This window comes from Camarhynchus parvulus, chromosome 19 (assembly GCF_901933205.1).
Source record: "Camarhynchus parvulus chromosome 19, STF_HiC, whole genome shotgun sequence".
NCBI lineage: Eukaryota > Metazoa > Chordata > Aves > Passeriformes > Thraupidae > Camarhynchus > Camarhynchus parvulus.
The window spans coordinates 8,096,253-8,121,897 of NC_044589.1; the positions used below are offsets into that span (position 1 = coordinate 8,096,253).

A 25,645-nucleotide genomic window follows, 5' to 3' on the forward strand; every position below is an offset into this window, starting at 1 on the left:
TGCCCAGTGGAGGGAGGAGCTGCTCAGCCTTTCTGGAGAAAGCACAGAAGACCCAATCCAGCTGTAGAAGGTTCTGTGTAGGTGGACATTTCCTTTGTCTGCTTCCTGGCCTGACAGGGCACCTCAGACCCCCCTTCCTTTGCCCACCGCCTTAAAAACCACGTGTGTAGTTTATAATGTGCAGAGCAAACGCCATAAACTTCATAACTTGAAGACAAAACCTTTCTGTAGGGTTGCAGCCTTACAGACCTGCTGGCTCTGGTTTGGTGTCTCAGAGTTTGGGAATTCCCTGGGTTTGGGGGTTTATCCCAGCTGCCCAAGCCCAGGTAGTCCCTTGGGCATTGTGTGGCAAGGGAACCAAGGTGTGCTCCTTTCTCACTCAGTGATGGGGGAGAGCAGTGCACAGGCTGTGAAGTGCAGGTTTCTTCTGCAGAGCTCTTGTTTTTTATTAGGAGCAGCAGGTTTGTTCTTAGAGAAGGGAGCATCTGCCCATTTTTGTGTGTCCTCCCTGAGAAACAATAAAAATCAGGAGCAAACACATGGCCAGGGCTGCCTTCTCCTTTATGTGCCTGTTTAACTGAATAACATGCATGGCTGTGCCTTTGTGTTTACCTTAGGGTTTGTTATGACATTGAAGATGGATTTTTCCTGGCTCTTGCACACACAGCATGTAAAACCAACACAGCTCAGTACACAGTCAGTGTGTGAAGCTTGGTTCAACCTGGGGACTCAGGCTGTACTTGGATGCACCTCACTGACAGCAGCTTTGATGATCCTGGTGGGTCCCTTCCAGCTCAGGATATTCCCTGATTCTGTTCTGTGATTCATTGCTCAGTTGCACCTCTCAGACTGGAAAGCTCATCTCTTCTCGTGCTTGTACCCACTTGCACTGGTTGTCAAGCACAGGGTCTTGTTTCAGATTGGTTTTTCTGGAAATAAAGATATTTGGGAGAAGAGAGACCTTTGAGATATTTCTATGTGCAGCTGTGGATCTGTTGAATTCTTAATAGCCATGGGGAAGGAGTGTGTCTGCATCCACAGCTGGTTTTGCTGTCTCTTTTTAGTACAAAAAAGTTGCCTTCTAATCTTGAGATTATTTTTGTACAGACTTTTTCCTTCAGTTCTCAGTTTCTGAGCCCTTAGTTCTTACCTAGGGAATTGGAGGGTTTTTTTCCTCCTGTGCATCATAATTCCTGGGAGATTATGTAATTTATCCATGCTGGCTTGTCAGGAGAGACTTGAAATAAAAGCCTTTGTAGTGTGCTGCTTAGCTGGCTGTATAAACATGAAAGTACCAGGTTTTTAACTGGCTTGCTCACATGGCTTTCCTCGGCAAGGCTTTAGCCAAAACACTCCCAGATAAAAGGATACTGAGGAAGTCCAGGTCAGGCAGAGTTTTTCTGAGAAGGGCTATAACATTGATCTTTGGTTTAGTTTTGTTTCTTGTAACCTCTCAGTAAGAGCAGGGAATGAGGATAAATTGTTTTCATCTCTCAGTGGTCAAAGATTAAGACAGATGAGGCAGTGGCTTGCCTGGAAGAAGCTGTTAAGTGAGAGCCTGGCTGTGACTCCTCTCTCTTGGATCTTGGATGAAGCTGACTTTGTGCTTCCTGCTTCCCAGGCACACTTCCCCACACTCCTCCTTAAATATCCAAGCTGCTGAGTGATTGCCTTGAGTTTTCTGAGCTCTTTGAACTAAAATAAACGAGAAGGGCTCTGGGAATGAGGCCTCCCATCGGTCACTTGCCTTTCACCTCTGAGCACAGGGGTTTCAATCAGGTGTGGCATTAAAGGCACAGGGTTTGGTGGCCCTAAGGTCACATCCTGCTAAGCCCCTCAGGGGGGATTGGGAGGCCCCTGGCACCTCCTGCAATGCTCTCTTGATGCTCTCATTTGTTAATAAGCCTCTGAAGAAGGTGCTGGTTGGATCCGGATGGGGGTTACAGGTCTGGGACTGGACTGATGGTCCCTTGTGTTCTGCTCTGAATGCTCAAACACTGGTGGGGAAGGAATATTAGAGAAATACCCAAGTTTTGGGGCTCCCTGAGGTGCTGCAGTAGCTGGAGTTTTTGAAGCCCCAAAAGAATTCCCTACAAAACACATGGCTGCTGTTTGCTGCTGTTGGAACAACAGCCCCTGATTGGAATCTTTGATGCTGTCACTAAGTGGGAAATGAAGCTTGAAGAGGCATTTTTACCCTCTGTACCTCAAGCCAAGGGTTTTGGGGAGGGAAGGTGGTGGGTGCTGCTCAGGCAGGACCCTGGGCACTGGTGCATGGCAGGGTGGCTGCCTTCCTTCTTTTCCTGCTCTTTGATGTGCTGTGGGATATGTAATGAGCATCTGCCCTCTAAGAGAAAACAGATTTGAGTTCTGAAGTTGGAAAAAGAGGGAGCAATTTTGTTTAATCATTTTCACACAGATCCACAGGCGTTTCTGTAAGAGTGAGCAGCATCTGGTTCAAGGGCAGCCTTGGCTGCTTTGAGCTCTCCTGCAGCTTCTGCAGTCTCAGGCAGAGAGTGATGTTCCAGATGCTGTTCTCAGCAATCAGATCAATGATGTGCTTGTTTAGACTTTTCATTTTTTAAGGGAAAAGAAAAAGAAGTAGATTATACTTTTTAAGATCATCTGAAGTATCAAAGATCTGTGAGGGGTTTTTGTTTTGCTTGTTTCCCAGATCAGGGGCCTGCGAATTCTTTCCCTGGTTATGAACACCAGTCAGAAAGCAAGGGGTGAGCTGCCAGCCTTGGTACCTGGGTATTCACCCATTCTCTCCCTTCAGCTTCTAGCCACTACAAGAAATACAGGATTTTTTTATTCCAAACACAGAGTGTTTGTTTTAAGGAGAAAGTACTAAATGCAGTAATGCCCTGTGCCCTGCAAGCTGCACTGGCTGTCCTGGTGTGTGCTTTGGGCTGTCTTGTGTATGTGAGAAAATTACTGAGTGACAGGGAAAGTGCTGGAAAGCTTTGGGGATTTGATTTAAATCTGATGAAAATTAAGGCTGCTGCCTGTTCTCCTCTGCCAGCACCCATTGGGGTGGCTGTAAAAACGGCTGCTGTGAGTTTGTTGCTGTGGTTTTCCAAACCCAGGCTTGTTATTTACCCATTTCCATCCATCCAGCATCAGCATTGCCCTCCCAGAGCCCTGTGGTGGTCGTTGTGTTGCTTTGGAGGATGTCGCTTGCCAAAGTTGCTGGATTTGGCAGGAGCACTCCAGGAGTCCCATGGGAATGAGAGTCCTGAACCACTGTCCCAGCCTTTATCTGCTGCCTTTAATTATGGAGATCACAAAAGCTGTGGTTGCTTGGGAGGCTGAGGCAATGTTTGGCTCCTGGCATACCCTGGGGCTGCCCTGGGATGAAAGTCTCCGATGGTGAGCAGTGAAAGCTGCTCCTCACCAAGAGGAGCCAACAGCATCTTGTCCTTCTCAGGACGAGTTTGGCCGCTGGGATGGGCCCTGAATCCACACTCGGCTTTTGCTGACAGGAGCACGTGGTGCCTGAGCACACCTGAGGTCTAGGCCAGGATAGGTGTCACATGTTAATTTTGCCCCTTCAGGTTCTTCTCTCACAGCGTGAGATACAGAAAAAAAAAATCCCACAAAGTAAGCTGGAATTAAGCTGCAGGTTTTGTTCTCATTAGTGTAAAATCAGAAAATCTGGTGTTTCTGATGCCTCTGAGGAGAGAAGGAGAATTAACTCCCGGTGAATGTAAGCAGGGGATACTTAAAAGGCAAATTGTTCACATACTTTCTTTAAAATTTGCATGAGTGTAGCAAAAGGTCATCACAACTGCAGTCTCCTCCTCAGATCCTGCCTGCCGGTGGCTGATTGCAAGAGCCTGTTGCTAAGTGTTCCTGGAAACAGAATAAAGATGAAGCAAGATAATTGAGGGAGAGGAGGGAGAGGGAGAGGAGGGGAGAAGCTTGGAGCTCGCAGCGGAACCGCAGGGCTGCCAAACGAGATGAGTGTGTTGGAGTTTGACTCGGGGGCTGCATTCAATCAGTTCTGACCCAGGGGTGGGGAAGGGGTGACTGAGCCTGAAACTTCGTGGCAGATCCTTGGAAGAAGGCACTTGGACACAAGTGGATGATTTGCTTGCGTTTCCTGTGGCTCGTCCAACTCCAAACATGTTCCTTCCTTGCACTGAGGCTGGAGTGGGGATGGGAAGATAGACCGTGCTCCCACGGTGCTTTTCCTGGATAAAATCTCTGTTCTTGCAGCATGGATTTAGTTACCCTGGGATCATCTTCTGGACAATTCAATAATCACGGGAAGCAACAGGATAAAACAAGAATGCAAGCAGACAAATCCAGAGCTTGACTAAGGCAGAAAGCCTTCAACTCCAGGTGATTTGAGGGGTGTTATCTGTCCATTTCAAGTCAGGCTACTCTCTGAGGAAACAACTGATGGTAGTTTTGTATGTTGCAGAATCAAATAAACCCCAGCACAGCTCCTTTTTATTGCTGAAAAGACAAGGAAGCAAAACTTCCTGCTTATCTTTGGTCTTTCTCTAGTAGAAGCTCTTGTAAAAACACCAGGCTTTCTCTAACTCTGTGAATCTATTTTATGGAAACAGTTTTAGTAACTGTTTCTGGAGTGATTTTTATCATCCCAGAGCATTTTACAAACTGAATATAGTAACAGCTGAAATTCAGCCCCATCTGAGGAGGGTCGCTGCCAGCTCGCAGAACTTTTCGGTGTGTTATGAAAGAACACACAATTTGCTTTTTCTTTGCACAGAATCTCCCTTATTCTCACCAAAAACATGAGGTAGCGCTCCTGCCACCCAGCCCTCTGTGTCACCTGCTTTGCTTTTGACTCAGACTCAGTGGCAGAGCTGGTGTTGGGTATCCTTGGCTCTCTGAATGCTGCCGTCTCCGAGCCTCCCCCTCCAGCTGGGGCTGGCTGTCAGCAGAGGGAATGAATACACTGCATCTTATCTGACATTCTGAACACCCCCGTGGGATTCACATTTCACCAGTTCCTGGCAGCAGCTCCTTGTTTCTCCATGGCTGTCTGTGCCATGCTCGTGGTGGCAGGAGGGACACGGTGGCCAAGGCTCTCTCTCACCAGTGTCCTGCCTTCCTCCATATGCTGCCTACAGGCTCTTGGCTCCTTGGGAAACTCTGTATTTTCTGACTTTCATCAGTGGAGCTTTTGACTTGCTACTGATTTTTCACTGTCCATGTTCATCTTCTTAGCTGGTTTGATTCTTGCATGATGCCTTAAAATGAAGAGGAGGGAATTGCAGGCTGCTGTCCCATTCCTCCCTGCTCGATGCCTCTGGAGCCGGGGGCCTCTTGTGCCTCGGTGCTGGGTTTCGGGGACAGATCAGGTTCCCTCACTGGCCCTGCACCTGGCCCACCATGTGTGTGTGTCACAAACCCCTCAGCCCTGTCTGCTGGCCCCATACTGGTTGTCCCTCCCCTTCCTCTTCGCCCAGCCCATACCACAACTCTGCTCCTTTCCCTGTCCCTCCCTTCCCTGTTCCCCAGCTTTGCTGGAGCACTGTGTGATGGAAAAGCTGCTCTGCAAAAGGAAGAAATGGCTTCTCTAACTTCCCACCTGCTGGTTTGTGCTGCAGTTGAGGTGTTGGTGCTCTGGGCAGCTTTGTTCTGCCCTGGTTTTTCATGTGTGCAGGTGATTAATTGCAAACGTGGGACTCTCAGTGGCATTTTCCCATTTAGAGATCATTGGTTAGGGTGGGTTTACATTTCCAGCCTTTCTGCTGAGGGGCTGTGTCAGTTTGGGGAGCAGGAGAGAGAGAAGTGCTCAGCAGAAGAGCATTTTCCAGCAGCCTGTGTTACATCTGTCCTGCCCATGTCACACCTCATTTGAATGCTGTTCCCCGCAGGGCACCCAGGGCTGGCTCAGGCCAGCACAGCTCTGGGGCTCAGCTGTGCTGGTGAAGTGTGATAGGAGGGCACAGAGGCCCTGAAAACACATCATCATCATCAGGGGGTTTGCCCAGAGCAGTTTTGTTGGTGTGATGTTTGCTCAGGATGGACTGGGGGCTCCAAAGGAGAAGTCCCCATGAGCATTGTGGCTGCTCCAGGCCTGCACAGGCTGTGGGATCCTTTCCACCCCGAGAAGAGGAGGAGCAGGATTACTCGGAGCTGTCACTGGCAGGGATTGCTCTTTCCAGCTGGAGCTTGAGAGCACCTGGCTCTGGTTAGTTCCTGGCATATTCTGATCTGTGGTTACAGAGTGAATCCCTTGAGCGGGGAGCAGAGCCTGTTGCATGCAAAGCCCAGAGCTGCCCCCGCAGCCAGGGCTGTGGTTGTGGCCTTTGTAGCTCTGCAGCTGTGTAACCTTTGCATGAAAATCCTCCTTGGGTTGCAAACCAGGAGTGCTGCCAGATGAGATTCAGTGCTGTCGGCTCTGAGACACCGAGATGGATGCAGCTGTAGGGAGGATCAGACCAACCACTGCATCCTGAGATCAGCTGCTTTTAAACAGTCTGAGTGTTGCAGTGATGCAAGAGCTGTGTTGAGTGGAGGTTTTTGTGTAAGGAAGCATCACTGTGATGTGATGGATGAGCTATTGCATTTCAAAAGGTGCCATGGAAAAGCAAATTTGCCATCCACTCAGTGGGTACCTCAGTAGCAGTGGGCACAAGGGGGTATCTGTGATATCTTGGTAGTTTTGCAGGAATCTTTTGTGTAGCTGGTCTAGGGGATGTCCTGGTGCTGGCTTGTCACTGCTTGGGAGGCTCCTGGCTGCCTCACTCCCCAGGGTGTGTTACAGTGCTAACAAATGCTCCATTGTTTCCAGGATTTTGTTGGTCTGATTGTGTAAGGTTCCCTCTCGGATTAACCACTGAAAACAAAACAGAAACCTCACTAATACCTCATTGTGTGCATTAAATAAAACAAAACAAAAAAACAAATCCCGATTTCCCTGCTGATTTAAAAGGCTTTTGTGTTTGGTGGGAACTCTGTTTTAACTCAAGGCTTTTCAGAAGTGTTTGTTTCTTAATGATCCAGGATTGCAAGGTGTTTGACCTTGAGATTACTGCCAGCACTCAAGTGAACAGTAGCAGCAAAGGCAGTGGGTAGGAAACCCATGTTCTGGCAACTGTCCCACTTCCAGTGACAGATGAGACATGGGACCAAGGGAGGCCCTGAACTCCAATTCAACATCCCAGACTCCCACCCCACCCCTTGCCTTTCCTATAAACAGATGGAAAAATATCCCTTTCCCATAGACAGAAATTATTATTTTTTCTTATTGCCTCTGTGTTTACATAGCTATTTCTTACTCAGTGTTAGTCATTTGGGGGAGTAATTTATAGGGGCCATGGATGATATACTTCTACATGTGTCTTAAATTTTTCCCACATACACTTCAACTCCCACTGCCCTCACTGCTTTTTGTGTTTTTTCAGAAAGAAAAATGTTTATTAAATACCTTGCTCATGTGCAAGCCCCCTTTTAAGAGGTAAAGCATGGTGTGCACATGGGGGAAAAAAAACCCATTTATTGGATATACATGGAGTTGTATTTCCTAGTCCTGGATGCAATGCTGCATCCTTAAATTCTGCATTCTTTGGGCTCTTGAATACAATTTGAGGAACACTTGAAAAAAAATATATTTATGAAAAGCATCCTCATAGTGTTGATAGACCAGCCTGTCTGGTGGCATCCTCCCAGCTTGATTTCCTGCCTGTGTTGTTATCTGTATGTTTAGTCAAATGCTGCTTCCTCCTGATCCTGAGATCAAATCAAGCTGCCATCCCAGCACCTCTTTGAAACCTGCAATGTAAAACAACCAGGCCAGCTCCCGTGTCTGCTGAGGGCCCTGGGGCTTTGCTCTCCATACATCATGTTAACTGCTCTTCAGCTCTGCTCAAATTAAATGTTTTCCTATCAGCTGTGGGCTGCGGAGGATCCAGCCTGTCAGGCTGTGTGTGTGTCAGGGGGAGAGCAGGCAGCTTGTGCTCAGAGCCAGCCTTGCTGCCTTGCCCTCAAACAAAACCCTCAGCTCTCTGTCCCTGGGATGGCACAGCCTGGGAAATTGCAAAGAGAAACAGCCAGTGTGGGGAACAGGGTGGTGAGGGAAGAGGATGGGAGGAAACGCCAGGACATGAGGCTGGGCTGGCCCAGGTCCCTCATCCAGGTCTTTGGCTGTGGAGCTCCTCAGGGAACAAAGAGCAGCTCTCTGGCCGTGCCAGAAACCCACAGAGAGGATTTCCTTCTGCTTCACCTCCAAACCTGCTGCTGCTGTGCTCCCTGGTCAGGAGGAACAAGAGCTCAGGGTGTCCCCTGTCCCCCCAGCAGCTGTGGGGCGACGTGGGCAGGCACAACCTGGACCATGCTGTGCCAATCTCCTGCCATGGAGCCGCAGCAAGGAGAGGATGGAAGTGACAAGCAGAACTTTTGGGTTGATTTTTTTAGTTTTCTGCTTGCGCCGAGTCATATTGCTGGAATGTCCCCAGCAGGTGCTGCCAGGCTGAGTGCCAGGGGACAGTGTTTGGGTTTAACTGGGCTTTCAGCCATTGCAGGCAGCGTGCACACAGAGGGGAGCAATGGGGTCTGTATGGAGCCACAGCCCCTGTGCCCTGTGCTGTCTGTCTCAGCTGTTCACATCAATCTCGTTTATTACAATTCCAAATCCTCCCTCCTCAGCTCATTAACGTTCCCGGAGCAGACATCTCTGTCACCATTGTGTTTTGTAATTAGATTTTGATTTACTTTCAGAGAGGAGCAGCAGCACAATGGACATTAATTTATCCCAAGCCTCGCTCGGTCTCCTCCGTGTCACAGGGTCAGACCTTGGCGTGCACCATCTGGTCTCCCCCCACTGCTTGGCTCTGTGTTGCTCCCTCACCGTGTTCTCCTTCTGCTCAGGGGCTTCCCAGATGCACGAAGGAAAAGGAGCAGTGAGGGAGGGCTGGAAGAGCAGCTTTTGTCCAAGCTGAGCTTGAGTCGTAAGGACAGGCGTGAAGTAGATTTAAATCGACAGGGAGAGGAGCAGCCTGTTGTCTGCAGAGCCTGGGTGGCCCCTGGTGCTTGTAAACCCTTTAAGGCACGATGTAAAAGCTGCAGTTTAACACTGTCAGTGAGCCAGGACAGAGGGGTTCCCGCAGTGCTGGAGCACTGGGAACGGCCATGGATATCTCAGCCTGGAGCTGCTCTGGGTGGCAGAGCTGGACATTGAGCTCTGCTGGTCCCTGCAGCCCTGGACCAAGGGCATTTTTCCACCTGAGGGCTGCTCATACATTCCTCAGACAGATTTCATGTTTCAGCCTGTGGCTCTTGAATGAGAGACCAGCAAGAGCTGAGCCCATGCTGTAATGGAAACCCCTCTGTGCTCCCACATGGTCACTCATGGGGCTGTTGAAGCTGAGATCTTTCCAATGCCTCACCAGAATTCTCCATTGCATATAGGAGTGAGTTTTTAGAAAAGTGGCTTTACATTTGTGCTAGTACAAAGCAGCAGCCATCCACAGCAGGAATATGTTAATTTATTGCTGCCTTTGAGTATTTTAACTGGCTTTGTCTTCTGTCACTGGTCAGGGTGGAAGTGTGGGTTGCAAGATGAGTGGAGACCATGTCTGCCCTCTGCATCCCTGGGCAGAGTCAGCTCCATATGCAATGGAGGAGGGAAGTGTGAGAGCTTTTCTGGTCCAGTTTCACACAGCAGCAGAGAAATGCAGCCCCCAAGGAGGGTGGGAGCACCACTTTCCCAGCAGCCAGGGCTCAGTGCGCTGCCGGCAGTTGTGCTTTATCTCTGCCAGCATTCACTGCTGCAGCTCAGGATTTATGTGAGCCAGTGAATGCGAGCAGGACTGATAAATCAATCAGCACAACCAAAAATAGCACCTGGCAGCTGTTTGGAGTGGGGGATCCCTTCCCCAGCAGAAGAGCAGAGCAGGAGGGGATTTCATCCTCCCCGGCCGGGTGCCAGCCCTGCACAGAAACAGCCATGGCTGCTGGGGAGACCTCTTGTCTGACACCTTTATCTGGAAAAATTACTGTGGCTGTCTGCAAATGTCTCCCCAGCCTCTCAGCCAGGAATTCCCAGTCTTCAGGATGAAGGGAATAATGGACCCTGTACTGGTGGGGAGAGCAGCCTTGTGCTGCTGCATGGTCGATGTCTGGGGATCAGCCCTCAGATCACGAGTGATCTCTGAAAGCCTCTCCCAGCTGGCAGTGGATGGAGTCATGGAGGGAGCCCCCAGGGTTTGTGGTTTCCAGGATGTCGTGGTGATGCTTTAGTGCAGGGATAAAGTTACCAGAGGAATCTGGTGACTCTGGTTTTTCCACCGGACGGCTGCACTAAACCACCTGCACAGGAGCCAGGGAAGTTTCTGTGAGGCTGCTCAGCCTGCACAGACTCTTGTGAGGGGCTGTATTTCCTCACTCCTTCTCCACTGGGTGTCCTGGGGTGAGCAGTGGCTGGAGCAGCCCTGAACCAGGAGAGAGGAGCACTGCAAGAGGATCAGCTGCTTTCAGGCTGAATAGTTCATAGATTATTTCTACATCTGTGTTAGCTTTGGCTTGATCCCACAGATTTGCAGCAGCTGTTGGGAAGCAGAGCAGAGATCCTCTCTTTAAATGGATGATCAAACCCTTAGAGTGTGTGGAGTATGTTATTTCTATGTCATCCTCTTCACAGCAGGAAAAACAGCTTTTCAGAGTTGCTGAGGCAGCACTCTGCCCTGCTGCCTGAGCTATCATCCCATCAGCCCACAGTCTCACAGCAAGCTGTAATTTGCTTTCTGCATCCCACACCCAGCCTGACACAGAATCCTTTGTGAGGTGTGTGGTTGTGCAGGTACCCATACCAGGGATGCCTTTTTTCTCCTGGATTTCCCTTTCTGCATGGACCACAACCCGTGGGTGTAAGCTGAGCTTGTCCCCTTTGCAGAACCTTCACATGTGCAAATCCCCGGCATTCTACCCTGAGAAAAGCTAACTAGCACAATGGTTTGCCACAAGACAGGTTGGGTCATCCCGGTGGTTTTAGGTGGGGATCAGATGTCCTTGCTGGGAGCTGTAGTTTAGGTACAAAATAATGGCACAGCGTGGGAATCCCATAGGGAGCTGTCTTCAGCTTGGCTAAAATGAACCAGCCCATTTCCTGTCAAGGTTCTGCTCTTTCAGGTCAGACCTGCAGTAAAAGGAGCCATCAGGCTTCCTTCCCAAATGTCTGACAGGCTCTGGAAAAGCTGGAACCTGGCTGATGAGGGCCAGGGTGGTGGGAATTGTGGTAGATCCTGGCGCTCCTCCTGCGGCGCGTGCATTTCTCATTCCCCATCAGCTTTCCTGGCGCACAGGGGACTCATCAAACCAAACTGCTCCCACTTTAAACAGCACATTCCTGGATGGAATTAATATGGTTAGTGCAGAGAGACCACTAACTTCCAATTCAAGGCTTTTATAGAAGGCTTCAAATGGCAGCCCAGTTCCAGTTGCTTTCTGTGCAGTTGTTGTGTTTGTTCACTGGTGTTGTGTGATGCATTTTGGTGATAACCCAGGCAGCAAATCTGTGTGAAGCTCTGAAACTTGGCTTGGTGTTACCTGGGCTGGTGGGCTGTGTCTGGGAGCTTTTAAAAACCTTTCCATTTGAATTGCTTTTTCTCACTCACCCAAGGTGTGACTGAGCATGACATGATGTTCTTCAGGTTCAAGTCTCAGAGCTCAGTGATGGACGTGCTCCCCCAGCAGCAGGAGATGTCACATTGACCTCTTTTGATGCTTTTTGACCCTTTTAACACACACCTGGCTTGATGGTTGCTTGAGGCATTCTCCTTTGGACCCTCGCTGATGAGTGAGAAGTGGCAGCTCCTGATTTCATGGGCACAGAGTGTCTGGATTGCAGATTGCCTGTGCCATCGATGTCTGGGAAGCCAAGAGCAGTGCCTGAAGTTTGTGTCCAGTGGGGCCTGATGGTTTACAGATCCTGAGAACACCCAGGACCAACTGTTGGCAAGAATTGCCACATGTGCTGGACCTCATAGACTGCCTGGAGCCAGCCATGCCACGCTTGCTGCAGTGCTTTGAGCAGGTTCGGTTTGCTGTTATCCCCTTGTCTGGGGTGTTACAGCCCCATCTCTCTGAGCACAGCGAGTCCATGCAGCCTCTTGGCTCCAAAGTGCAGACCCTGCTGCTTCCCCAGCCAAGCAAAACTGCCAGGACCCACCGTGATGCCCCGGGGGAGCTGCTTCTGTATACAAAGGACTTGGCAAAATGAAGTGTAATGTAAGCAACTATTTAAAGAGAACGATCCGATTGCTAGTTGTAATTTCCTTATTGTTTGCAGCACCCTGTTAAATGCCTGTGATCCTTATAAAGAGCTTTCCCCCACCCTTTAAACTTCACAGAAGTGGATTTTACCTTCTGTGGTTTGAACACAGTCATTGTGAGGGGGCTGGTTTGCACTGAGTACGGTTTCTTTATTCTTTTCATGCCCAAGGCCATTTGGTTTGTGAATCCATTAATATGTCTGCTGGAAATGGAAGGCTGGGGGGTAGGACACAAAACCTTTCCTCTCTCTAGGTCTCCAGATCATTCCCATCTCAGGAAATGAGATTGCCTCTCTTTGCAGATCAGGGACAGCCATCTGCAGAGTTGTTCCTCTGGGAACACATGGGTGCAGTTTCTCAGTGAGATGTTGCTGGAAGCAGCAGCACATGATGGTTCCTCTGGCTCTTGCACTGGCTGGCACTGGTGGGCCCCCGCTGTGCTGCTCCAGTGCCTGGGTTTTATTCTCCAAACAGGAGCACGTTGTAAACACACAGAGCCCGAGGGGCTTTGCAGAGCAGAGCTTGATGTTAGGGGAAGGTGGGGATTAGTTTCCTTCCCCATTTGGCTCTTGGTTATGGTTTGGCTTTTGTTTGAGAGTTTGATAATTCACCACTGGGCTGTTGGGGTTGAAATGCTTGGAGAAATGGAAGGAGAATGAGGTGATGGCAGCAGCTCCTCCATGCACGGTGGGGAGAGCAGCTCTGCCAGCCCACACCTGCAGGCTGGGCTGTGCCAGCAGCTGCTGGTCCTGCTCCTCCTCATCCCAGCCAGCTTCTGTGCATGAATTAAGCTCTAAATGATCCTGTGCCAGCAGCATATCCTGGGGAACGTGAGCCCAGGAGTGTGTGACACCCAGAGGGCTCTGTCCCGATGCTGTGCACAGCTGAGCTCGCTGCAGTGACCAGCAGACAGGCCCATCCAGACTGGGATGCCCAAAATGTGGCCATCAGCCTGCAAAGCTGGCAGTGCAGGATGGATGAGCTGGGCCCCCAGGCTGATGGCAAAGCCCTTGATCAGCTCCTGGGAACAAACCCGGGAAGCCCCAGTTACAGAAAAATAATTTTTTTTTGTGTGTGTTGGCCTTGTGCTCAGCCTGGCTGTGTCTTGGCAGGGGTTGCTGGTTTGTTTAATGAACATGGAAATGGGAGGGGAGGAAACAGCCAGGGAAGCATTACAAATTGCTTCAGAGCAGTGGCATTAAAAGTATTTGTGCTTACCATGTCTTCTAAACAAAGAGCTCAAAGCATGGCAAGTATTATCCCCATTTTACTTGCAAAGAGGTAAAAGTAGGAGAAGCTTTGCCTCTGCTCACAGGCAAGCCCACAGAAAGTGGGAGAAGCACAGAGGTCTCACCTGAGGTCCTGAGGGGATGGTGGTGATGGTGAGGGTCTCTCTGGGCCCTGGCCCAGCAGCTCTTCCTCACATTCCTTCACACTCATCCCTGAAGCACCAGCTCTGTTTCTTTGTTCACCTCTGACCTCTGCTCTGAAAGATGCTAAGGCTCCAAAATCTTCCTCTTCATGCAGCCAAGTTTACCTTCCTTATCTCCCTTTCCAATCTCTTTTGCAGCTGAAGCTGTGGAACAAGTACAGAGTCTCCAACATTCCTTCCCTAATATTTATCGATGCCTCCTCTGGGAAGGTGGTTTGCAGGAACGGCCTCCTGGTCATCAGAGATGACCCTGAAGGTAAGACCTGCAGTCCCTTGTGCCACAGAAACACGGACACACAGCTTCCTTTTCATCTCAGTTCATTCTGAATGGCCTGGGGGGGAATGGAACAAAGAACTATTGTCATAATTAACTATTCAAAGCACTGTGCTATTTTCGGCGTAAAATTTTCTGCATCATTCCTGCCAGATCTTGTGTTTTGGTTTTGCTTACTGAAAAGAACAAAGGATTTCCCTCTAGGATTTTTGTCTGGAGTGCTAATGAGGAAAAGGTTAGTCTAACTGAAACATGAAGTTTGGATTTTTCCCTAATGGAGGCACATGGACAGACAGAATGAGGGCCCAGACCTTCCATACCTTGGGAGCAGAATCCTTCCAGAGCACTGAGTGTGGCTTTTATCACTGACATCACACTCAGGTTAATGCATTTCCCATTATTTAAAAATTAAACAGAAAAATGTTACTATTCTCCCTTGCTGAGGTTTGCTGTGCTGGCAGTCGGTGTTAAATCCATCTTCCTCCAATTTGGAAAAAACCCAAATGAGCCAAATTGGGAAAAAAAAAACCCACCCAAATGTGCCCTTTCTCACAGACCCTGCAGACCCATCAGTCATCTGCTGTAGTTGTCCATTCATTTCTTTTATTACTGGCTGATTGTTTCTTGGTGCAGTAAATCCTGCCAGAGTGTTTAATTCAGTGGCAGGAGCTGTGCAGCAGGAACATGTTGTGGCCTGAGCCATCTGTGATGTTTCCTCCTCTCTGGCTGAGCACATGGATTGATTGCTCTGGGAGCTGGCAGCAGATGATTCAGAGCATGTTTTTGTGTACACACACAGCTTGCTTTGGGGTGCAGAGGGTTGTGTGAGATATATATAGAGATATATGGATATAAACACACCGTCTTTTATATATATATAGCTAAGGTTTGTAAATAAAGACCTGTATGGATATGTGTGAAAATATATGGTTAGTGTCAGCTTAAGGGACACATTCTGACTGCGTTCCTGAGCAGGTACCACCTTGCCCTCTCTTGCTAAAATAAACACTGTTGATAAGGAAAAGATGCCTCATCAGGCACAAAACCAGAGCAGGCTTTGTCAAGCTGAAGGTGCTGTGACTTGGGTGAGAGGTGACCCTGGCTGCAGTGCAGAGCTTGGCTGCCTCACCTCAGGGCAGGGCTGTGGTGGTGCCTGACAGCTGAGGTGTTCTGCATCCCCCTTGGATGGGAATAAACCCCAGCAGGGTTCCTCAGACAGGATCCCCTGTATCCTGAAGATGGGATGTTTTTTCTAGTGGAACCTTTTGAATCTGTAAAAGCTGCATGCACATGTTACCATCTTGTGTCTTCTTTCCACCCCTATCCCAACCCCTCCCCAGGTCTGGAGTTCCCCTGGGGGCCAAAACCCTTCAGTGAAGTTGTTGCTGGGCCTCTGCTAAGGAACAATGGGCAGACACTGGACAGCAGTGCCTTGGAGGGCTCTCACGTCGGGGTCTATTTCTCTGCACACTGGGTGAGTAGGAGGTGCTGGGCAGAGCAGTTGGACTGGGCTCAGGGAGAGTAAAGACCCCAGGCTGGCTGGTGCTGAAGAATTTAAGAGTTTAAGAAGAATTTAGGATGCTTTGATCATCAGCGTTGCAGTGGCCTGTCACCCTCAGCTGGCCCTGTAAGGGGGAGAGTGGTCAGATTTTAAAAATGGAAGAGGTTTTGTTGATAACTGACAGACCATAAACCCCAGGCACGTTCAGGCACTGCAGCAAAGATGAGGTGACAGCAGTTCATGGTCACTGGGTCACCTGGCCCTGCTGGGTGTGGGGCTGGTCCTGAGCAGGAGACAATTCCTCCTTATGCTTGTGTCTTGCAGTGCCCGCCGTGCCGAAGCCTCACGAGGGTGCTGGTGGAGTCCTACAGGAAAATCAAGGAGGCAGGCCAGAAGTTTGAGATCCTCTTCGTTAGTGCAGACAGGTGAGGCAGCCCTGACACCCTGTGCAGGCAGAGCAGGTTGGCTCTGACATCAGAAATCTGCCTGAGTCCTTTCCCTCTGCCCGGTGGGGAAGTGCAGAACGGGGTCAGCCAGAGCAGGTCTGTGCTTCACTTTGTGGCTCTGGGCTCTGAAGGATGCTCAAGCTGCTGCTGTCACCATGATTTGACATTCAGATGCCCTGGAGAATTTGAAATATTTTACTGGGAAAAAATACACCGTGGACTTTTTAATATTTTACTGGGGTAAAATTCACCATGGACTTCTTAATATTTTACTGGGGAAAAATTCACCGTGGACTTCTTCATGAAGGGCTGGGGGCTTTAAATTTGGTCTAACTCTCTCCCAGCTGATGGGTTTTGGTGGGAGGGATAAAAGGCTTTGCAAGGCAGGTTTTTAATGAGGAAGGAGCCTGGTTAAGTGGAGGGCTGTGCATGCCATGCCCTGTTCCCCTGGCACAGGTCAGAGGACTCCTTCAAGCAGTACTTCAGTGAGATGCCCTGGGTGGCTGTGCCCTACGCGGACGAGGCCAGACGGTCACGCCTGAACCGACTCTACGGCATCCAAGGTAGGAAAGGCCACACTGAGGCACAGATCTCCTTCTCCTCCCTCCTTTTCTTGAGCATTTGTGATGTCTCCTCTTGTTTAACTAAGCCAAGAAAACAGCAAAGCGAAGCTCAGTGCCCCAGGCAGAGCAGCTTCATGTTTCTGCTCTCCACAAACTCACATTCCTACCACCTGCCAGGCAGGCTGTTAGTTGAAACAGGACTTCCATAAACAACCTAATTCTTCCTGGAAACTTGGAAGCTGTTTTTTGGCTTGGATGTTTTTTGTCTAATTACTGATTTATTTATTTTTTGCTATTTCTTGAAGGCTTAAATTTCATTTTCTTGCTGGTTTATGTAATGCAAAGGCAGGCCATGTTCTGTGAAGGGGCTGAGGAGGATGGCATCTGGTTTATGTTAGTGACATGAATTACAAAGGAGAGAGTGTTTGATGTAAACCATGGCTTTGCTTTTACTGTACATGCCAGTGCCAGAATTCCAGCAGCCCTGGCTGCTCACAGGGGCAGGGAGAGACTCTGTGTGTCTGGGTGGCTTCAAAGAGTCTCAAAGATGATAAAAGCTCACAGCAACCTTCCTGGGGGCTGGCACCTTGTTCCTGCAGGGGACAAACTGCAACACAGAGGTGTGCCAGGTGACTGGCTGGTGAGGAGATCTCATGTATGTACAAAGAGCTTCTCTCTGTGGTTAAAGGGTCCTGCTGCAATGTGGCTGTTCCTCTTCTGTTTCTGTGTGATGTCATAGAATCAGGATATGCTGAGTTGGAAGGGACCCATCAGGATCATAGATCCAACTCCTGGCCCTATGTAGGACACCCAACAATCCAACCCTGTGCCTGAGAGCTTTGTCCCAATGCTTCTTGAGCTCAGACAGGTTTGGTGCTGTGAACATTTCCCTGGGGAGCCTCCTTCAGTGCTCAACCACCTCTGGGTGAAAAAAATTTTTCCTGATATCCAACCTAAACCTCCCCTGACTCAGCTTTGTGTTGTCCAGGTGGGTGCAGGCTGGCTGAATGTTCTTGTGGTCTGCAGGGAAGGAGGAGTTTTGCCAAAGGAGGCTGAGGGCTTGGGAAGAGTGACAGGAGAAATAATCCCTCCTTGGAGTCCTCTCCAAACTCCCCCTCTGGTGTTAGCTCAGGTGCTGCCACTCAGCCCTGTCCCCTGACCTTAGCCCAAGAATAACCATCAGCCTGCTTTAAATAGCCATCAGTTTGCTGCTTAATGACCTTCCCATGAGGCAAGAGCTTTCCAAATTCATCCCTCTTTTCCCAGCCCACTCACAACCCTCTCCAGTGCTGGTTTCAGCCCAGCGCTGCAGGACTGCTGCCAATTTCACTGGGACTTTCTGTAAATAAGGTGTCCAGACATGGATACTTGAGCACCAGGCATGCTGTAGCCAGGGAAGCAGTAACAACAGCTTTCCCTCCAGCTCCAACCTTCTTAAAGATATCTCTCTTTGTTGTGCGCCGAGCTGAAAATGTAAATATTGGCTCTTCCCCTGCACTCCAATCCCCTCCTCTGCCCAGGTAGCTCCCATGTCATCCCTGAATCTCAGCTCCATGCAGATTTGGGGCTGCCTGCCTGTTTGCAGTCAGGTTTCTCACACCAGCTGGGACAAAACCTTCCTGCAAACAGAGCTGGATGTCGTGGGCTCTGCTCATCACCACACATGGTTATTCCACCTAAATGAAAAATTAGATCTTTGTAACCACATCTGCATTTCCCACAGTCATGGTTCTGATCTTGCCTCTCTGAAAGCTCTCTTTGGAGCTGCACTTATGATCAGTGAGAGTGTCCAGGTTACCATCCTGGTGCTTGGGTTGTGAGCACAACATGAGGAGGTTTCCCTCTGTTTTTTGAAGGCTGAGTACTGAAACAACACAAGAGTTTGTCTGTCCTGTCTGCTTTAAGTTCCTGAGTGGTGAAAAGCAGCAAGAGAGTCAAATCTCTTGTTGTTTTAGTCCCATGTTGGCCCCTACAACTTTTAAAAACTCAGTTTAAAATGCAAGTTGAGTTATAGGCCTTTATTTGGGTTTACTTTGAATGCCTCTATTCATAACTCATGTGCACTCAGAGGCTGTACCCTACCACCTCTAGTAAATTGCTTCTGGGTGCAGTGCTGTTCTGAGAAAGAGCCATGGCTTGTGTTGTGGCTGCTTAGAAATAATTCCCCTTTGTGCAGGCAGCTCCCAGTCCTGCCTTGGGCGAAATCCTCTGGCCTTAGCTCTCCTTCCAGGGATGGGCAGCAGTGATCAATTTGGTGCTTTGTTAGGAATCACCCCTTATTGTTGTGTTCCCCAGTATTCCCCCTGGACTCTGTGGTGTCTCTTTGGGATTTGCAATGCCTTCCAAAAACTGTTTCTCTCCTTCCCCATGGTTTAGCCCAGACACCCACAGGTCACCCTCACAGCCTGGAAATCACTGCTACAGGAGATTTCTGGAGCTTTCTTCTGAAAATGTGACAAAACAGCAATAAAATGCACCACCTGTGCTGTGGTTGGTGTGGGGTTTGCTTCACTTAGATTGTGATTGCTCACCCAACAGACTTCATGCAGATGAGATTTCAATATCGGGTCTGGGGTTTAATGTATAAATATGTAAATGCCTTGCCAGTTTCGGTAACAAACCATTTGGCCCCTGTGTTTTCATAAAATGCTGCCCCTGTGGGAGCCAAATCCATTTTCTAGTGCATAAAATCCAGCCAAGGCTGTCTATGCTAATTCTCATCCAAGCTTATACAATATTCATTGAAGTGTCTGATCGCTGATTCTTCTTGATAAGTAAATTCTGGTGTTATGACTTAAGGCAATTACCAAATCCCCCAAAAGGCACTAAAATAACAAATAGTGGCTGGGACGAGCGGGGAGGGGGAATTATTTGGGTTAGCAGGTGTGAATAACATTAAGGATGGTTTCCCTGGTCCTGCAGGTCTGTGTCCCCTGGAAACAGGGTGTGTCTTTTAGGGGAGTAGTCCCAAAGGTCACCTGAGAAGATGAGGATGTGAATGATCTTAAAAAATATTCTGTTTTCTGATTCTGTTTTGTATTTGCAGTTGGAGGTTCAATGGCTGGGTATTGGGTGGGTGGGGGGAATCATCTGCATATGCAAATTAGGTGAAGTCTAAAGGAATGCTTTGGGTAGTGGATGAAATCCTTGATAGCTGCAGAATCACAGCGATCTGTCTAAATTGAGCCCTTAATTTTCCCAGATCAGCAAAGCTTGTTTGAAAGCTCTGCCGGGAGTGCTGCTCAGGCTGACTGGTGACCTGAGAAGCCTGTCCCTCATGTATCATGGATGGGAAGCAGGCGTTTGGGGTGGGGCTGGCAATCCTAAAAGGACCAAGATCCGAATCCTGAGAATCCTGCCTGCTGCTGAGCCCCGAGTGCTTCTCCCGGTGTCAGTAGCACTTTGTGCCTCCAAGGGCAGGGCCAGCGTGAGATTTCCCAATTCCTTCCACTCTGTTTAACCCATCCCTGCCCTGGGGCTACACTGAATTACCAGCAGGTAATGAATAAGCCTTTTTGTGATACAAAATGGTTTTCTTGGCGTACCCTAAGGATCTGCAAGCTCAGCCATTGGGCGGGTTCCTGCACTGCTGCTTAGCACCAGCCCCGGCGCAGGCAGGAATGCACCCGGGCTGGAATGCCGGGAATGCGGCCGCTGCCTGGACCTGCAGGCAGGCTGGGACACACAGATGGCCGAGTATTTCCTAGAGAAACGCCTCCGATTCAGAGGGCTTGTGAGTAACCCACTGTTGGGCAAACACGGGAGTGTACAGTGCCAGCAGCCTGGCAGGGGCACACACGCTGCGTGCCCCCTGCTCAGGGAAGGGCTCTGCAGGGAATTTCTGAGGAATGAGCTTTAAAATGAACCTTGGGATGAAGGGCAGGAGTGTTTCAGCTTGCCAGGGATGTTGCTGGGTGAAGGAGATGCTGCAGAGGGAGCAGAGCAAAGCCCAGGTGATGAGCAGTGACAGCATCACTTTGCACTAAATGCTGGTCACTTCATTTGTCCCTTGGGGCCTGATCCTGCTGTCTCCTCTTCCTTCCTGGTGGGATGTTTCTTTGTCTCCCTGATGACAGAGGAATGGTGTGCTTTCCACATGAAGTCACCAACGGGAGCCACTCCTGCTGACCCACCCGTGGCTGTTTTGTGGCCGGAAAGCCGGTGCTTTATCAGATGGGCTGGTCACCAGCTGGTGTCCAACCTGCCCCACCGCAGTGACATTTGATTTGTGACCTGTGCTATGTCTCTGCTGCAACTTTGCTCACCTCCTGTACAAAGCTCCTCCTTTATGGTTAAACTTTTCAGCCCCATAGATCAGGTTAAAATGTTGCTTTTCCCCAAGGGCCAGACCATCACTGGATATTCCCTGAGCCACATCCTGCCAGAATCCTGTAGACCTGGACATTCCTGCACAGCTTTGTTAGTCTCCAGAGGGATGTGCTGTGGAAATGGCTGGGCCATTAGTGCAGAGTGCTGGAGGGCTGTGGGGGCAAAAATACATGGTGTTCTTCTGGGAAGGAACACACCCTGCTTCCTGGCCACTGCTGTCTGCATGCCTTGTGAGTGAGTTCCTGGGAATTGGGCTCTTCCAGAGGCAGCCACATCTGGGCACTGGGATGGTGGTGCAAGAGGGAGGGTCCCTGGGTAGTACAGTGGCATTTGTACCCGTGGGCAGCAGCTGGGCAGGGAGAGGCAGGCAATGCCAGAGCTGTCTGTCAGCTTCCTGCTTTGGCTCCTGACTCACAGTGCTCTGCTAGGACGGAAACAGGATCCAGGGAGCTTGATCCCTGTGGGAATCCACAAAATCAGAGGGTTTTGGGAAAGCTGCAAAAGGCAGGCCTCAGAGACAGCAGAACTGTGATTAGAGCTAAGCAGCAGCCATGAGATAGGTCAGCAGAAAAATTATTTAAAAAGTAGAAAAGCAAGGACAAATAGAACAATGGTCTGTGTATTAACGCTTGTCTAGAATAACTCTAAGCTACAGAAAAGTTTATCTAGCAAGATATTAGGAAGTTTGAAGCTTAATAATGGAGCTCTGTGCATTGTGTTTTAAGGCTTACAAGCAGGTATTGTATTCAAAATAAGCAAGCATTGTTTAACCAAAGGTACGTGTGCTTATAGTGGTTGGATGGAACTACTGTCAATATGCTTTTGCTTTGTGTGATTGGTCAAAAACTTATAAAGTAAGTTGTAACATTAAGTTCTTGGTCTGCTGCCTGGGGTGTGAGCTGGTGGCATCTTCCCATTGTCATAACCATGTAATGAGACTGATGCTGGAAAACAAAACAGCTCAAGGCACGTTCCACAGCAGCCCCGTCCCATTTGTGATTTGTACAGAGCCCCCGGCCGGCGATAGATGCCCACTGGGTGAGCTGCACGGGGCAGGAGCCTCGCTGGGCTCCTGCCAGAGCCAGAGGCCATTGGAAAAAGTCTTTCTCCCCACACCCTGTGGCTGACCATTCATGCTTTGGCTGTTTTTTCCCACTGCAGGCATCCCCACTCTGATTGTGCTGGACGCCAAGGGAGAGGTGATCACGCGGCAGGGCCGGGTGGAGGTGCTCAACGACGTCGAGTGCCGCGAGTTCCCCTGGCACCCCAAGCCCGTGCTGGAGCTGACGGACTCCAACGCCGTGCAGCTGAATGAGGGCCCCTGCCTCGTGCTCTTTGTAGGTATGGATGGAGCATCCCTGCTCTGAGAGCAGAGCCTGTGCTGGGGAAGGGGGCTGGGTGACCTGCCAGCTTGGCTAGAGCTGGCCACGGGGCTGGGGACCTGCCTCTGGTGATGACAAGGGAAGGGATATCGCTTCCATTTCCATTTCCATCACTGTGTGCTCACAGAAAGGCCTGTGGAAGCCCCTCAGCCCCTTTCCTGTACCACAGCAGCTCACAGGGGTTCGCCAGAGCCTGCTGTGCCCACGGGGCTCCTGCAGCTCTCACACACCACCCTGGGATGCGCTGGAGCAGCGATTGGCAGCACAGAGGAGCTGTCATAACAAAGGTGTGGTGGTGGCTGTGGATAGGAATGCTGATGAGCTGTTGGCAGTGTGAGAAATACACTGTCACAGCTGGTGGTGGTGGAGATGGGAAAAGCCTTTCTGGAGCAGGGACTTGAGGCACACCTGATGTTACAGAGGAGTCAGAGGAAGTGTCTGTGCAAGGGATTAGAGATCTGTGCTTGAAACCACAGCTCAGGGCTTGAGCCCTGAACAGGGCTGTGACAATCAGAGCAGCCTTTCATGCTCTGCTGGTCCTTGATTCTCCCAATTCCCCTGGCTGCAGGACAGGTCAAGTTTTTCCCCAAAGTTCCTGTCCTTTCACTGCTAACCCACACATGAAGCTTCCCTGCAGTTAGAAACAGGCCTAGAGCTACAGTTGGCTCATTCTTCCTCGCTTCCCTGCCAGCAATGGACACAATAACTCAGGAAAGGGCATGGCTGGGATGTGCTGTGCTGTAGGCTGAGCCCTGGGTGAGCAGCCCTGAGGTGCACACAGCATCCCAGGCAGGGAATTGAGGGGTCCTGAGCTCTTGGGGGGTGCAGCTGTCCCCTGTGTGCTGTGTGAGTTTAGGGGGTGTGCTTCTTCAGCCCCCCTTGCCTTGCTGGTGCTGTGCCTGGCCCAGGGCAGGGCTCTCGTCCCGCTTCCTCGTGTGCCCTTTGTGAGCAGCACACACTCCTCTGCAGCTCTGATAACATGGCCCTCGCTCCTTTCCTTCTTCCCTTTCAGATTTCCTTTTGACCCTGGTTATTTATTCAGCAGAGCCCAGCAGGGGATGTGAGCACAGAGCCAAAAATCCTCTCCTGACGTGGGAAGGGCCGGCTGGCCGTGCCAAGCCTGATGGATTGGGGCTGGCGCTGCAGGCCTCTGCAAAGAGTTATTTTTGTCTTGCTCCGAGCAAAGTTTTTCTATCACCTTGCTGCAAACAGCTCATCAGGGGAACAGCTGGGGCTCTTGCTTGCTGCTTTTGGGGGTGGATGGTCTTGATGAAACCCACCAGTGGTGTGCTGGGGCAGAGATGCAGCTGGTGCAGGGAATGGGGGCTCCTGGCCAGCTTTGTCCTGCTGGGAGAACCCCCAGCAGACCAGTGCCTGCACTGCACAGGCAGCAGCACCCCCAGGAGAGGGCAGGCTTAGCAAGTGCTGAATAAATGCTGACTGATGTACCTCCTTCCCCAGAGGGGTTAGGGCTGGGTTAGCCAGAGTGTGCAGGGCTGCCTGGAGCACCGCCAGCAGCTGATGTTTGTAGGAAGAGCAATCCCTGCAGACACCCCCAAGTCAGTGTATTTATCACTGCCCTGCACGCAGGACAGACCCTGAAATCCAGCATGCAGCATCTCTGGAATCTTTGCTTGGAGAGGAGGACAGGGATGTGTGAAGCAAGGGCAGAGAGTTTTCCTGGCATGAGCATGGCTTGTCCCAGCTGGGGCTGGACCTGTCGTGGTGGTTACATCAGGGACCACGAGGGGAGACAAGGGGCTCTCTTCTGCCTTCTTCCTTTAATGCCTAAAAGTGGTCCCCAGATTGGGATCTTTTAATCTCCACACTTCCCAAGGATACAGACTCTCCTCTTTCCAGCTCACTATTTGAACTTCAGTGGTGGCTGGCATTTGATTGATGCTGCCATCTCTTTCTGCCCTACCTCTGTCAAATCAAAGCTGCCTTCACAGCGCTGAGACTGGAGCAGTAGAGCTGCAGCTCAGCCATCCTGAGGCAGAGGGACAGTGGGTGGCGGGCAGGGGTGGCAGCAGCCTCAGATCAGTGCCTTTGTTTGGTCTTCAAAACACACTCAAACCACAAAGCAGCTATTTTGTGCCGTTTGTCCCTGCACATCACCAACAGCACCAGGGAGCGAGCAGTGGAGTATTTGGGGAGCAGGAGTTTCTCTTTAGTTTGGTGTTTCCCTGTAGTGCATTTCCCTGATTCCTTCAGAGCTCTGTGCCTTTGAAGTCCGTGTGGCGCATCTGGGCTCCGGCTTCCTGCCTGGTGGTGCTGTGGGACAGAGCTGCCAGCTCCTGGCCCGTTTGCATCCTTTGATCCTAACCTCCTTTTTTTGCCCTGCCTCTTTTTGTTTTGTTTCCACCACCCCGTGCCCTGCAGATTCAGAGGATGACGGGGAGTCGGAGGCGGCGAAACAATTGATTCAGCCCATAGCTGAAAAAATCATAGCCAAGTACAAAGCCAAAGAGGAGGAGGCACCGTTGCTCTTCTTCGTGGCGGGTGAGGTAAGTGAGAGGAGAGCACAGGGCTGTGTCCTGCTGGGTACAGGGACTGAGCTGAGTTGGGTACTGCTGTTTTTGTTGTTGTTCAGGGGGTAAACTGAGGCACAGAGCTACTGCAGCTGTCAGGCAGCACAGAGCAAAGCCAGACTTGAGTCCTGGCTCAGTCTGTGCTCTCCTTGCTGGATATTACTTCTAGCAAAGGGTTTGCTCAGAGATGGAAAAGCCTGAAGGTGGGAGAGGAACAGGCAGAGTGGGGCGGTGGGAGGGAGTGGAGCTGCCATGCTGGGGCTGCTGCCTGCTCAACCCTGAGGCAGGAAAGTGGCTGGGCAGGGGAAGAGGAGCAGGCTTTGAGTTTCAGCCTGGCCCAGCTAGTGAAATTTTGACTGTTTCCCTGAGCTGACCATGTTTTTCTTGGCTGGGATGGTATTTGAGGCATGTGCAGACTGTAGTGCCTCAAGTCAAAGATCTGCTGGAGAGAATGGGAAGCGGGAAAAGTGGAGGACTTCTGGCCTCCCTTGCGTAGACACTTTGCCTTGCTGCAGTCTGACAAATGAAGGTTTTGTGTCAAAAAAGCTCCCAGCACCCCCAGGCCTGCAGTTCCCCTCCCACATCCCTGCTCAGGGCCTGGGCAGGTGGCAGCGGCTGCGCCTGCTCCGTCCCCGCACGCCCACGTCACACTGCAGTGCTCCATGCGCGGAGCCCTCCGGAGCCGCCCTGCGACAAAAGGGTCCCCAGTGCCACACCCAGGCCCCCCCAGCCAGCCAGGCCCCCACTGCCACCTCCCGCAGCCCCTTGGGCCCCCTCCATGCAGCCGCTCCCTCTCCCACCAGCGTAACGGGTCTCTGAGCATCCTAGCTCAGCCCCGCACCCTTGAATAAGTCCCTTGTTGGAAAGGGCTATTTTGGGAGGGTCCAGGACCTTCCCCCCTCCCCCAGAGCCTGGCTCGCCGGCTGTAGTGAAACA

General features: G+C 50.6%; 1 protein-coding gene across 1 annotated transcript in view; it reads left to right on the plus strand.

Annotated features, from left to right (window-relative positions):
• The window catches only part of NXN (nucleoredoxin), a 47,260-nt gene that overhangs the window by 19,337 nt on the left and 2,278 nt on the right, over positions 1–25,645 (plus strand). Inside the window, exons 2-7 of the mRNA XM_030962557.1 lie at positions 13,822–13,939; positions 15,298–15,431; positions 15,783–15,883; positions 16,361–16,467; positions 21,958–22,137; positions 24,561–24,685. Coding sequence (XP_030818417.1) covers positions 13,822–13,939; positions 15,298–15,431; positions 15,783–15,883; positions 16,361–16,467; positions 21,958–22,137; positions 24,561–24,685 — 765 coding nt within the window. The remainder of the gene's footprint in view (positions 1–13,821; positions 13,940–15,297; positions 15,432–15,782; positions 15,884–16,360; positions 16,468–21,957; positions 22,138–24,560; positions 24,686–25,645) is intronic.